This window comes from Ambystoma mexicanum, chromosome 1q (genome assembly GCF_040938575.1).
Source record: "Ambystoma mexicanum isolate Mex_15411 chromosome 1q, UKY_AmexF1_1, whole genome shotgun sequence".
Classification (NCBI taxonomy): domain Eukaryota; kingdom Metazoa; phylum Chordata; class Amphibia; order Caudata; family Ambystomatidae; genus Ambystoma; species Ambystoma mexicanum.
Window position 1 is genome coordinate 1212704947 of NC_090922.1, and position 15527 is coordinate 1212720473.

Below are 15527 nucleotides of genomic sequence, written 5' to 3' on the forward strand. Positions count from 1 at the left end.
ACTTTTGACTCTGTGTGAGTGCAGCTTTTTTTTCGTTGCGGAGTGAGAGGAGGTGAGGTGTGAACCAAGAGTTGGAGTGGGTAGTGGGTTTGGATTTGCGGGGGTTTGAGCGGGGCAATGGCGTTGATAGCTGCTTTGATGGCAGTATCATAGGTTGATGCGAGTGTTTCAGGGTCTGAAGAGAAAGGTGGTCTGAAGGCTGGACCTTGGAGGAAGGGCAGTAGTCTCTCCTTAGTGAGTTGGTGGGAGCTTCTGGCGAGGCAAGGAGGGAGTGGTTGGGGTGAAAGGGTAGCTGGGGAGCTAGTGGTGAGGATCCTAAAGGTGATGATGTGGTGGTCAGACCATGGGGTGGGAGAGTTTCCTGTGATGATGAGTGGACAGTTGTGCTGTGCTATCCAGTCAAGTGTTCTGCCCTGGGTGTGAGTTGGGCTAAGTATGGTGTTCTTGTAACCTAGAGCCTTGAGGGCAGAGTCAAGGGATTTTGCTGCTACGTCCTTACTATCCAGGAGCCCTAGGTTGACATCCCCAAGGAGAATGGCTTTAGACTTTTTTTTGAGGTTGTCAGAGAGGAGGTGGATGAGAGAAGCTTGAAAGTCTCCTGTTGGGCCCGGTGGGCGGTATACAGTGTGCACAGTAATTGTGCAGTGGGGGGAGAGGGTTATTTTGACTTGGAGGTAGTCGCTGTTGTTGTTCAGGAATTTCTCTACCTTTCTGACAGGGAGGCAGTCTCTGGCGATGATTGCTACACCTCCACCTTTGGAGAGGCGGTCTTGTCTAGTGATGGAGTAACCAGGGGGCAGGGCGAGTGAGAGCGCAGGGCCGGAGGCCTCGTGTAACCAAGTTTCTGAGATCATGAGTAGATCTAGGTCTTGGGAGGTTAGGAGGTTGTGGATGTCTAGAGCGTGGGCATTGATTCTTCCTCTGAAACAAGACAGACATGCTGACAGTAGCTGTGTGCATTAGCCTCTCTGCCCATGTCATTGGCAGAACTCCTGTTCTCAGAGGTTAGGGGCATTGTAGTCTCTAGATCGTATTGATTTGGTATATTTGTGGGAAAGGTATTTGTGTGGCTTGGTAACCTCAGATATGATTTCTGTGGTAGGTTTCTTGAGGTCATTTCATTTATTTGAATAGGAAACAAACATATTGGGAGATGCCTTTTTAAGAAATTATTTACATGTTTTCTGAAATGGTTTGTTCAAATTTTGGTAATTGTTTTTATTTGGAAAGCATAAAGAAACTCGTTTTATTTTTTCTTTAAAAAATGTTGATTTTATGTTTTTAGTATAAAGAATGCATTATATATGTTTCTTTTTTGTACAATGTTAAAGGATGATTACATTAACCATATAACAAGACAAAAAAGGTATTCTTGTTTGATCAATTTCTGTCCCTTAAAAAGCACTTAAAAGTTTTGGTGATTGTAATAACCATCTGTGTGTGGTCAGGGACATTACACTAGTTCTTACAACACACACAGTGTAGTGCTGATAACAGTATCAATTCCATCCAGGCTACAATCAGGGATCTAGCTGACATATTGGAGTCAAGCTGATCCCACTCAGTGGTAGCCCTTCCTCAATGGGTGGTGCCATCCTTTAGGTTGTCCCCTGTCTGCTAATACTGCCATGGAGCATGTACCATCACTTAGTCTGATGGCATGGGTGATCCCTCTGCATTACATATGCACCTCAGGCTTCCCGAAAAAGGGAACCTTCGCGGCCTGTGCCACTGGAGGCACAAGGCGGTGCTCATGAGCCTCGATCCATAGAAAGCCGCGTGGGCATCTATTTGGATGTGCTCGTGGCCTTCCATGGGTAGCATGGATGCAGGGACGCTGTCGCCAACGTCCCTCGATGGATCCTGTTTGTGCATTCTGGGCTAAGTGCTTGAGGATAAGGAGCAAGGCTCAGGAGAGGGATGCTACAAAAGAGGTTACTGTTGAAATAAATGTGTTGCTGCTGGAGTGTTTGTGTGAATGTGTTTGTGCGTGTGTGTGCATGTGCTTGTGCAAAGAAAGGTACGCTTTGGTGGCACTGAGGGCACTGAGGGCAACATTGGAGCAGAACCCGGACCTCAGACAGACAAATGTATTTAGGTAATTTGTCGGAAAGGAAATCCGTAAAATAGGGTTTGCCACTTTCTAAATCAACATATTAACTTTTGCGGGAGAATTTTTCAACAAACTCACTGACAAACCAAACAATGAGTTTTCCACTTATTTTGCTGGCAACAAAAATAACAAACGAACTTTTACTGGAAAACAAAGTTCAATTTGATGGAAAACAAATGTGCAAATTAACTGTTGCAGAATGATATCTCAGGTAAGCGTAAAAAAGACTCTTAAATGAGAAACTTCAAGTCCAACTTTCCACTTTCCACTGCAATGCATTACTATTATTATTTTTGGGCGAGAACTTACATTTCACACACCCATTGTGGGAACCACGTGACTGAAATGCTGGGCTCATAAGATCCAGCTTCCCATACTAATTTGCTCCCACCTGCTGCTCACTGTGTCCTCGCGGAGTGCCTGTGATTGGTGCCGATTGGCATCCGTACGAATAGAAAAAATCATAAGGAGAAACGACCAAATTGTTTTACCTATACTTTTAAAAATATTGGTTAAAATATAAGTATGGGGTGGGGCAAAGGAGTTAAGGTAGGCGTGTAATGGGGATTCACGGGGGGGCGCCCCACGCATTATTAGAAAGAAACAAATTCGGTCATTTCTCCTATGATTTTTTTACATTCGATTATTTCCTGGACATCCGGTCCGATGACCTTTTCCTGAAACATTCCCTGCCACTCACGCTCCCTGGCCCTCCCGCGTGGGCAATCAAAGGACTGATATGCTAGGCTCATCATCCCTGGTCCTCTGGTCTGATCCGTCCCACGAGCATTGCTACTGCCTGCTGTCCGTCCAGCCATCATTCCTTCCCTGTTAATGTTCCCGATCCATATTCTGTTCCTGCTACTTCTGACCTCGGTCCACCCCCTTTGGAAAACCACAACACTGATATTCAGGGCTTCCCTTGGAAACCGTTTGACGGAAACACCAGGGTTCCCAGATAAGATCGAAACTGACACGGGCAACAACTGTTTCTGTTGTTGGGGCTCGGCAGCCCAAGCCCCATCCTCCTCAACCCATATCCTCATCTCCAACATGAGACCCTTACCTGTCAATGCCTCTACCAACCCCAGACTCACTGATAGCCAAAGACACCACAGCCTCTAAGGGGCTTCCTCTGTCTTATGCCCACAAAAGCTCACCTTGAAATCCCTTTTCATAGCCCACATGCCACTCCCCAAACCTACAGAATGCTATGCACGATCCATGGCTTAACACCCCGCTGACACTGCAGAGCTGATCACTTCACACAGCCTCTATGGCATTTTCATTAAGGTGACCTCATGAACTATCTCTTCATGTCATCTACTTTATAGACTATCCCCAGAGGATGCAGCCTCCAGTATTTGGATAAAGTGGGAATCGTCGAGGTGGCCTTACGGTCATTCACTATCGACTGACTTGGCCATGCACCATGCAGGCAACAGCCACACTCTCATCCATGCAGCTCCCCTCCCAGTACTTTTCCTTTTCTCGCATGTGAACATTTCACTCAATGTTCCATCCCTCAGCATCACCACCGGCATTTTAGAAGGCATCTCGGACTTTGTATCATCAGCCTCTGTCACAGCACAAATAATATCTTTCTCTGCACCCTTAAGCTCCAAGGTTCCAGAGCTTAAAATATCATGAACTTCATTGACATCCTGAACATAACGCAACATATCACAGGACTAACTCACCAAAAGGACAAAAAACGAGACATGGGCCTGTTGTCTTCCCCACTGATATGTCAGGCACCCATTAAACTGCACTGGTCGGATCACGCCACCATCTCAGTCCACCTAACAAACTCCGGTATCCATCATTTACTGCCCCTTCAAGGACTTCTCCAGAGAGCTCATCATATGCTCCCTGACAATCACCACCTATGCAGCAACAGATGTTGACTCACTCCGTGATGAGTTTATCCAAAGAACAATCACTCTCGTCAAAATGTATGCATAATCAATAGCCTTAGAATACTGTGCGTCCAATCAGGATGCAAGTCCAGGACAGGCCCATGTTTTTGCCAGCAAAAGCCCTGCGTCAAATCACCCTCCATGCCACCTTTCTCCCAGCACCTACTTTCCATCTGCTATGTGTCCCCTGCTGAATCCTCGCTTCTCTGCTCAGCTCCGTCTCCAGCCTGCTCCCACCTCTTGAGCCTCACTTTCCCACTCGCCTGCCCGCCCATCACGTCACGCCTCTTCTTCTTCTTCTTCACCCACCTTACCATGCTCCCACCAGCCTTCCTTTTGCTGCCATGGTCCCTTGCACCTCATGTGATAGATGACAATGCTTACTCTGCACAGAAAGCGCTCCTCAAGATCACCACAAATCAGTGCTTAATTTGAGGAAGAGTGCTTGCCAGGGCTCAGCCCTAGCACTTATTTCTGAGCCCCTGCACTTATTGCTGATTCCAGCTTGATTATGTTATAGTGTTTTAGCAACTTTATTATTTTAAGTGTGCGTCAGTCATAGTAATATAACAACAACAGCGTAAGGTTAGACATTTCTGGGAGCCATTTAGCTCCTACCTCTACCCTGGTTACATTTGAAAACAACAGCTACTAGGAACCACTTTTGGCTCTCTCTCCAGTCCAAGTGGTGCCTTACCACCATGCATATGTGACATTGCATTTGAGTGTTTGAACATGTTAATAAAGAAGAACCAGGGCACATCTAGGACACATTTAAACATAATGGATCATACACAATAGCCACAAAGGTACTGTTCCTCTCGTGTGGAAGTTAGATGTGTGGTTCCCTGTGTACCCGCTCCTAGTTACCTAGCCTTAGCTCCTGCATACTGGGTGATGCCTGACACCCAGCAGCTGGTTTTAGCCCGGCTCATTGAACCTTTATTTCAAACTCCGCAGTGGGCACTGGCCAGGGTTCTGCATGGGCTAGCTCACTGTTATTCATGAGCCTGATGACCCAGGTTGGCAGGGCTATTTATACATTTTCATGGATAACAATGAGTTGGACAGTGACAATGTTGGGCACTGATGCTGGCCATGTCCGCACACTGTTCCACTCATCTCACATGACATTGCTGTAAATGTTCTACTATAAGATAGTTAATTTCACATCCTTACTGTTCATGGCCTTCCCTTGTTCCCTCCCTTGCCTTGAAGTGCTTTGAAACACATTGTGTATAGGTGCTATATAAATAAACTAGATATCATATCATATCCTATCCTATCATATCATATCAGAATACCCATCAGCGTGGGTTGACAACAACATGACAGTCACGAGCCAACAGCTTAACAAAGGGGCAAGGTCAGTGAAAAGGCTATTATCGAAGAGGAGTTCCTGTCATGGGTGACAACCTATATGAGACAATCTTGCTGCAGTGTTTGATAGACAGGTTCATAAATCAAGTAATGATTGTGCCTGTATGTGTCCATCAATTTACCGTAGGAGGAAAGCATGTTTGCTCTTTTTTTATGTGAATAGGTGGTTCACATGTTCAACTTGCCACCGTTAGGATCTGAGCATAATGTTAACGATGATGTTTTTTTAAACAAACACTTAAACATTTCGTTTATTTCAAGACACAACTGATATATTATGTCGATTGATATCTGTAAATCGCACAGTGGATTAATCCCCCTTCATTAACTGGTGGGAGTTGCAGCTTTAACCAAAAATATGTTGACACAGTATGGCGCAGCCGTGGGTAGTGTCAACAGTGGGCGAGGAGTTACCCACCCCAATGTATAACAGGCGTGCTAGAAAATATTTGGCCCCCAGTACTTATTTTCTTACAAATTATGCATTGCCACAAACCCTCATTTTCTTTGTTGTTTTTTGTTTTCCCTGACTTGTGTGGCTGATAATGGACATATTGGCCTCTGAAGTGTGCTGTACCTTGTGGCAACAGCCTGCAGCACCTGTAAATCCCTTGCTTCACTCAAGCCATTACGGGAGGGTCGTCCACTTTCACTCCGCACAGGCCTTCTCTGATTCCATTATGGCCTAAATAAAATAGCAGTGTTTACGGATAAAACCAACTACACTATGGCATTACTTGGATCCCATAAATAGCAAGTAGGCCATCGACCGGGCAACAAAATCTGGCTTTGACAGAAGTCATAATCCAATCTTGCCATAGAAAACTGTGCCTCGCCAGGTGCACACTCATAAAAACAACCAAAGCTGCAATAAAGGCAACAAACGAAAGCAGATAGCTCTTTGGGGCAATAACATATTTGGGCAAACCTCTTCCTGAAAATAAATCAGAAAACGTAAATCACTCAAAAAAATGCAACACATTTAATAGCTTTTTTGTTGTTAAAATCTTCCAGCGATGGTGATTGGCTCCATGTTAGTCAGATTTTTAAAATCAAACAAAATCCAAGTTTGTATACCTTTTTTGTTGGACTGAATGCTAAAAATATCATGCTGAGATGGTAGATGAATTAGCTTTCAAAGTCCCAGAGACGTCTTCATCAGATGGTGGTCTATTCGGTTCATCCTATCAGACCAGAGGAGACAACCAGCCACACCTGAAGGTTCCCAGTGCACATCCACATGGTTCAATCACTCAAACACATCAGGAAAGAACCAAAGAACGTACTGTTCATTAAATTCCTCCAAGTGCTCGGTGTACTACACTGGTTAGGCGGATTCGCTCTCGCCCACCTGGTGTTATTGAGCACTGTAAAGCAATCTGTTGTTGTCTAAATTGATTTGTGCTATTTAAATACCCTAGATACAGACTATATAAGAAACACACACGGATGGAGGATATCAACTATTTCAAATATCCCTAGAATCCAATTTCTACAAACGGCCTACAACAATTAGCATTCATTTTTTATATCAGTGCACGTTTTGTTTCCCAGCTGGCTATCTCAGTATGAATATTGTAACATGAAATGAATACATTCAGATTTTATCTGTTTATTTATTTCTGTTTCTTGATTGATCTTCGCTTCCATGACGTTTTTGTGATGCAAGAGAATGTTATGGTTGTAATAAAAGGTGTGTTTCCTAAAAATATTCAAGAGGTATTTTTAGCCTTCTCTGTTCCTGGGGAAAGGTTTTTTATCTTACAAAGGATTACACAATTAATGTGGAGATATCTGCTGAGGAAACAAACGAAGATTGAGAGAAGAACAAAGTGCCATTTTTTTAGATTCTGAGTATTTGAACCACGTCGACGGTTTGCCACCCTGGTTGTTCCTTATATAGAGTCTATGAATCAGTTTTCAGGGAGGTGTGCACAATAGCCACAACACCCTTTTTAAGACCTTACATATATAAGTATGTAACATCACTGACATTCTGAAGATGTCATGCATATGTCAGATATGCATAGTTTCTACAGAATACTGCATCCTTTACAATGTGTATTTTCTTTATCCAGTTGCAAACCTTTTAGGTCAATGCCACCTACGATATCAAGGGGTGTGGCATGGGTACAGTGGGGATGGGAATGGAGGATATCATGGGGTGTGGCACTGGTACGGTGGGCATGGGGGTGCAGGGTATCATGGGGAGTGGCTCTGGTACAGTGGAGAAGGGAATGGAGGATATCATGGTCTGTGGCGCTGGTACAGTGAGGATGATAATGGAGGATATCATGGGGTGTGGCTTTGGTACAGTGGGGATGGTAATGGAGGATATCACAGGGTGTGATGCTGGTACAGTGGGTTTGGGAATGGAGGATATCATGGGGTGTGGCACTGGTACGGTGGGCATGGGGGTGCAGGATATCATGGGGTATGGTGTTGGTACAGTGTGGATGGGAATGGAGGATGTAATGGGGTGTGCCGCTGGCACAGTGGGGATGATAATGGAGGATATCATGGGGTGGCGCTGGTGCAGTGGGGATGATAATGGAGGATATCATGGGGTGTGGCACTGGTCCAGTGAGGATGGGAATGGAGGATATCATGGGGTGTGGCACTTGTACGGTGGGCATGGGGATGCAGGATATGATGGGGTGTGGCTCTAGTACAGTGGGGATGATAAAGGAGGATATCATGTGGTGTGGCACTGGTACAGTGAGGATGGGAATGGAGGATATCATGGGGTGTGGCGCTGGTACAGTCAGGATGGGAATGGGGGATATCATGGGGTGTGGCTTTGGTACAGTGGGGATGGGAATGGAGGATATCATGGGGTGTGGCTTTGGTACAGTGGGGATGGTAATGGAGGATATCACATGGTGTGGTGCTGGTACAGTGGGTTTGGGAATGGAGGATATCATGGGGTTTGGCGCTGGTACAGTGAGGATGGGAATGGAGGATATCATGGGGTGTGGTGCTGGTACAGTGGGTTTGGGAATGGAAGATATGTGTTGTGGCGCTGGTAAGTGAGGATGGGAATGGAGGATTTCATGGGGTGTGGAGTTGGTACAGTGGGTTTGGGAATGGAAGATATGTGGTGTGGCGCTGGTACAGTGAGGATGGGAATGGAGGATATCATGGGGTGTGGCTTTGGTACAGTGGGGATGGTAATGGAGGATATCACAGGGTGGGGTGCTGGTATAGTGGGTTTGGGAATGGAGGATATCAAGGGGTTTGGCGCTGGTACAGTGGGTTTGGGAATGGAAGATATGTGGTGTGGCGCTGGTACAGTGAGGATGGGAATGGAGGATTTCATGGGGTGTGGAGTTGGTACAGTGGGTTTGGGAATGGAAGATATGTGGTGTGGCGCTGGTACAGTGAGGATGGGAATGGAGGATATCATGGAGTGTGGCTTCAGTACAGTGGGGATGGTAATGGAGGATATCACATGGTGTGGTGTTGGTATAGTGGGTTTGGGAATCGAGGATATCAAGTGGTTTGGTGCTGGTACATTGGTTTTGGGAATGGAAGATATGTGGTGTGGCGCTGGTACAGTGAGGATGGGAATGGAGGATATCATGGGGTGTGGTGCTGGTACATTGCTTTTGGGAATGGAAGATATGTGGTGTGGCGCTGGTACAGTGAGGATGGGAATGGAGGATTTCATGGGGTGTGGAGTTGGTACAGTGGGGATGGGAATACAGGATATCATGGGGTGGCGCTGGTACAGTCAGGATGGGAATGGAGGATACCATGGGGTGGCGCTGGTACAGTGGGGATGGAAATGGAGGATATAATGGGGCGTGGCTTTGGTACAGTGGGGATGATAATGGAGGATATCATGGTGTGGCGCTGGTACAGTGAGGATGCGAATGGAGGATATCATGGGGTGGTGCTGGTACAGTGGGGAAGGAAATGGAGGATTTCATGGGGTGTGGCGCTGGTACAGTGGGGACGATAAAGGAGGATATCATGTGGTGTGGCACTGGTACAGTCAGGATGGGAATGGAGGATATCATGGGTTGTGGTTTTGGTACAGTGGGGATGATAATGGAGGATATCATGGGGTGTGGCACTGGTACAGTGGGAATGGGAATGGAAGATTTTATGGGGTGTGGTGCTGGTACAGTGGGGATGGGAATGGAGGATATCATGGGGTGTGGTGGGGATACAGTGGCGATTGAATTGGAGGATATCATGAGAAGTTGCGCTGGTACAGTGCGGATGGTAATGAACGGAGGATATCACAGGATGTGGTGCTGGTACAGTGAGGATGGAATGGAGGATATCATGAGGTGTGGCTTTGGTACAGTGGGGATGGTAATGTAGGCTATCACAGGGTGTGGTGCTGGTACAGTGGGTTTGGGAATGGAGGATATCATGGGGTGTGGCGCTGGTACCGTGAGGATGGGAATGGAGGATATCATGGGGTGTGGTGCTGGTACAGTGGGTTTGGGAATGGAAGATATGTGGTGTGGCGCTGGTACAGTGAGGATGGGAATGGAGGATTTCATGGGGTGTGGAGCTGGTACAGTGGGGATGGAAATGGAGGATATCATGGGGTGTGGTGCTGGTACAGTGGGTTTAGGATTGGAGGATATCATGGGGTGTGGTGCTGGTACAGTGGGTTTGGGGATGGGGGATATCATGGGGTGTGGTGCTGGTACACCAAGAATACAACTCCTGATACATCCAGTGGAAGACAGAAGACAAAGAGAGCCATGTTGTACTGGGCATGTTTCTTGTGTATTGTCATGGCTAGTGGATTATGAACGGGGATACATGGAGTAGCTTTTACTAGGCTAATCTAATAGGTCAGTTGAAAAGTAACAATCGATTTTTAGCTTGATTCACATTGTGAAAAGCATCAGTTGATATTTTCTGCAAGTCTTTTTTTGTCTGTCACATGTCACGTGCATGGCACAGCATAGATCGATTAGAGCAAGTGGTTTTGTGTCTTTACTGTGACTCGTTCCCAGAGAGCCCTGCAGGGCAGGAAGGCTCAGACGATGCACGTCTTCTAGCTGCCCAGCTTTGAAGATCTGTAGGTGCCAGTGGTTAAAGTGGGCAGGAACGTTGGCAGTGTTGTTCCACTATTTTTTTTATTTTTTTTTACTGATCCCATACTTTAATTTGAAAAAGAATATGTTCCAGAGTGGTCTCGTTTTAAAATAAAAGTGTAGGAAGAAGTGGAAACTTGCACTGAACGTTCCCTTAAACAGCAGGGCCATGCATTTGGGGTTTGTATTGTGCCTGCGAGGGGTCAGGCGATGGGGTTGTTTTTGGGGCGCTCGGGCAGGCCATTAGGGAACATAGTCCTACCACTTGTTTTCGTCACTGTAGGTTGCCTTATTCTGAAAGAAGACCTGAGTATATAGTGAGGAACCAGCAGCAGCGCAACCCCTCTGCAACACACCCACCATTAGTACTTTAATGCCAGGCGCATGCGTGGGTGCTGGCAGTGCAATACAATTTGATGGATCTTGATAGGGCGTGTTATTTTAAATTTCAAAAATTCTAATAAATACAACTCTAACCCTAACAAAGGAGCAGGAAAACATGTGGGAAAGCAGCAGTGCATGCTGCTGCACCCCGAGCTGCAGACACTGCACAAAAAGAACCCCTCTGTTCACCGCACATTCCAATTCTACAGTTTGCAATAGGCGTTGCCATGTTGCCAGGGCCTTTACAGTCAACCATATGTGAATGTAGGATGCAGACATGTACCCAGAGACACTCTTCCCACACATGTGTGCACAATTACTCCTGGGGAGGGGGTTGGGCGTAGTGGGGCAGTCATCTCCATGTCACTATCGATGGAGTGTACATTCAGAGACACTTGGTGAACGCGCAACAAGCACACCGCCCACTTGTGATAACATCGTTTTTGATCACCTTGTAAACCACAGCACATGATTCCATACTTCTGAGCAACATACTCAAGTATTGACTAGAAGTTGACATGCAGATTCAAAATGTTTATAATGTGCTAAGAGGCTGGTGCAACATGGGAAAAGGTGGTCACTGCACACCACTGTCCCACCACACCACGTGGGTGATGTTGATTGGCATGGCGGGGTGAGCATTAGGCTGCTCTCAAGTGAAGGACCTCGATTTACTTCCTGTATGTCAAGGTCATCTGATGCGCCTGCGCTATCGAGGTCTCTACTGGAGTGGAAGCTATTGCCTCCCACGCAGGCAGGCAGCGGAAGCAACATGACCTCTCTTGATAGCAGCACACCCTTGCAGTTACAGGAAATGAAGGCTGTTTGATTTTCAAAAGAATGCATCTCACTGACCTTGCAGACTGACTCTGGCGATCGGTGGCTGGCTTGCAACGGGAGACCTCCTGCGGAAGAGTGAAAACGGGATTTTCTTTAGTGTAGTTTCATGGTCTCCTCTAGAAGCATGATCATTGCACAAGCATTGCGTCTATTCTGACAGTCGTGCCATTTCACTCAAATCAAAGGGGTAGCAACATGGCACAACCTATGACTCCTGTGACATCACAGGAAGTGGCCCTACATGCCCCTTGATACAGATAATGGCCATTGTATTTTGAAATAATACATATCAAAACAGCAAGGCTCGAAGCTTAGTAGCAGGCATACAGCACTTTACAAACAATTGCATGAACTGGAGGCTTTCTTTAATATATCAGAAGTCCGTCTGATAAAGGGTTGCAAAGCAGCCTAGAGAGGAAGCAAGAAACACACAGGGTTAGCAATGCTACCCTTATCCATCCCCAAATGACGTCCATATATTCTGGTACCTTTCTATGAGCAAGCATATACTCCATAATGCCTCTTGCAAAACTGTTAAATATCACCCAGGGCATAGCAGGGGTGGACAGAGAATCAAAAGAGGTCCCTGAAAATGTTTTGCAAAGTGGCCCTATATTACAGTATGAGAGATGGGTGATGGGCAGAGGGGGCAAGGGGAGCAGAACACCGGGGTAACCACACAAAAGAGGCCCATGGGGTAGCGGCACACCGGAAATCTCCTGAGTGCTCTGGAGGCCGCTCCACCACAGGGGCATTGGCATCTCCTGGTCAATACAGACACTCTGCACATTGGTGTTATCCGCAGTATCAATAACTCGTTTGCCAAAGAATCCTGTTTTTATAGAATTTGGGTATAGATTTGCTTGTGTTAAGCCTGCCATCGTGTTAAGCCTATCAAATTGTAGCAAACCAGGAACAATTGCCTCTTTCACAGCATGCAAATGGTGCAAATGGCTCAAGTAAAAACACATATCCCCTGACCAGTCTTAAACACACTTGTATACAAAATATAAAGGCATTTCAGTATAAATAACCAGGTGCTAATAACAACCCCCTCAAAGGTTTCAGAGCGACCAGCATTGTATGAGAGATAGACTTGCCCTTGACAGACAGAGAAGCTGGCTGTGAAACGGGAAAGCTGCCTCATGAGAATTGATGAGACAAACAGGCAGAGAAGAGGAGTTGATATGAAGTAGCTTGAGCTTGAAAGTTGGAGACTTCCTGAGAGTCCATGCTATTCAACAAGGGATGAGTGGTTGAGACCAACTAGCCATCTAGAATCCCACATCGCATATCCCGAGAGATGACACATTGAGTGGACGGGTGGCATCAGAGGATGGAATAGTGCATCTGAGTGGACGTGGAAGTCACCCCATCTCTAGAGGTGTGTGGGGGGGGGTCCCCTCTAATAAGTACATAACTCTCTGAGGAGATGGATTGCCAATTTAGATTTCGAGGATGGGGAAAGGGATCTACATATGGATCATGTTCTCGGTAATTTTGTCAGGTCCCTTTATAAATGCCACACATGTTTTAAGGAGATGTTGCAAAGGTGTGAGCAAAGCTGGGTGCAATGGCTCTCCTCACTTTGGAACCATCTCATTCAATCTGTAGAAGGCAGAGAGGGAAAATACTTTATTAATGGGTCTCCCGTTGCTAGCCTTGGAGCAGGCCCAGCTTCTTCTGATCTTGAGGAAGGTGGCAGAAAGAGCAGAGCAGTATTTGAAAGGAAGGGTTTGGGGGATTACTCAGACTTGACATCAACATTTTGGCTGGCAGGGCACATGAAATCCATGGCACCAATACCATACCGCACAGCCTCCTCAATTCATGCTACATAGTTTCAGAGAGTATGCAAGGGTCAAAAATATCCCCTAAATATTTCCTCTTTATGGATACAAATTGCAGGGGTGGTCTATGTTCTAGTTTGCCTCTGTGCCTCCTATGACACATCAAATACTAATAATATGTATATACAACACCCAGAATAGAAACAGGGTAGCAGACATCTCCATGGTCAACTTGCCTAGCGGGGTCACGAGAGTGGAGGTGTACTCTTAGAGCAAGGGGTGTTAGGTTGAGTCGACAACAGCCTTCAAGGTTTCTTTGAATTTCTCAACAGAGAAGTATCTAGAAGAAGCAGGTGCCACTTGCCCCCTGGGGAAAGACAGAGGCAATTCCTATGCAGATTAGTTAATTTCATGAGGGCAGGTGCACAAGTAAGTTAGTTGAATGTCTTGGGGGCAAGAGCAGGACTTCATAGTCCCACCAGTAGATAGAAGGTGTCAGCCTGCATTCTACAAAGGAAGTCAGTGGGAAAGAGAGTTACAGTGCCGGGTCTCTCTAGAGCTTGTGCTTGGAGAGCAGACAGACTCTGTAACTGAAATGCAGTGAGTGTTCTCAAACACTGAACAGAAGGGAAGTATCTGATACCGGTGTGTTCGTTCCTGAGGGGGAGGGAATAAATAATTGATTTGCCTATTCTAGATGAAGGGTCAGCTCCTCAATTTAATGATCCCGGGCAAATGGCCAGGAAGTGAGTGACACTATTTCCTTGCTCTTAGAATATTTTAAGGGTGTGTCTCCTACTACTGGAAGTATGCCAGTGGTAGTGATATGTATGCCAATAGGAGTAAGGACTTTCAGAAGCCTTTGCAGTCATTGAAAAAAGTTACGTCTAAAGTGCTTGTTCCCAAATCCCTTCCCAAATCCCTTCATATCAACAACAATTGAATTGTATGAGTAGATTCAGCCGACACTGGAATAGTGATAGTGCTTTAACTTTTGAAGAAGAAACAGAAATACCAATAAATAAAGCTGATCCACCATATACCCCCTGCAAAAGGAGGAGATAGTCAGCAATTAAGCGGAAATTTTTTAAAATGAAAACACCAGCACTACACAATATATCTCTCATAGCTCAGAAGAACTAATCTTAGTAACAAAGTTGGGTACATTCTGAAATGCAGGTGTCGATCAGGTGCACCTGTGCAAACAAACTCACAATAGAAGATCCATTACTTGAGAATGAAGGCAGGTGCATTAATGCATCTGCTGAACAGAAAGTGCATCTTCCTATATTCAAAATCTAATCAGATTGCAGATGAGTGGATATTGGAATTGTGCTTCCTGTTCCAGTGCACGCGTTCTCATTGAAGCACCTATGGTTCGGAGTATCTCTAAATGAATTGGGAAGAGATACATTTTTGTGACTTCTCCAGTCATGTACTCTCATATACACATGACAGACTGAAAGACTAAGGTAGCACTATTATCTCCATCTTGGCAACAAGATCATAAAGACCTTTTCTGGATTTCAGAAGGCCTTAGCCTCCTCCCAGTGATCCCGGCATGAAAGAGTGTCACTTTATTTAGCTTGACCCTAGAAGGACATCTAAGTTCAGCTGTTCTATCTAAAGAAAGGATCAACCATTCTCCTGCACTATGAGATGCTCACCTTGAGAGAAGCGGACAAGACTTTCATCACAGCCGCTGTCTTGCAGTAATAGGTCTAACGTGGGTGCAGGAGAGCAGCAGCTATTTTGGGATGAGCAAATCCCACGACTTGGAAAAGAATATTGAAGTCTGACTGCTTCATCTGACTCCTGGGACACTGGCACGCCGCCCATTTTGCAGGCTCTAGGGGTCATGCAACACATGCTGCATAGACCACTGTAGAAGCATTGCTGAAATTACCACCTAAGGGGTCGGGGCGAATGAATGTTAGGCCTTAGAGGATTTAATTCTGAATAATGAGGCATCTCTGGTTATATTAGTGAATGGTGGCATCAGTTGAGCAATCTGGTTTGAGAGTTGATCTCATTAGGT

At 45.8% G+C, this 15527-nt stretch overlaps 1 protein-coding gene across 4 annotated transcripts in view; it reads right to left on the reverse strand.

Moving 5' to 3' along the window:
* PDE4B (phosphodiesterase 4B) overlaps positions 1–15527 on the reverse strand; it is a 2420935-nt gene that overhangs the window by 358510 nt on the left and 2046898 nt on the right. For all 4 annotated transcript variants that reach the window (XM_069641971.1, XM_069641970.1, XM_069641972.1 and 1 more), the window contains one exon: positions 11715–11764. In XM_069641971.1, coding sequence (XP_069498072.1) covers positions 11715–11764 — 50 coding nt within the window. The remainder of the gene's footprint in view (positions 1–11714; positions 11765–15527) is intronic.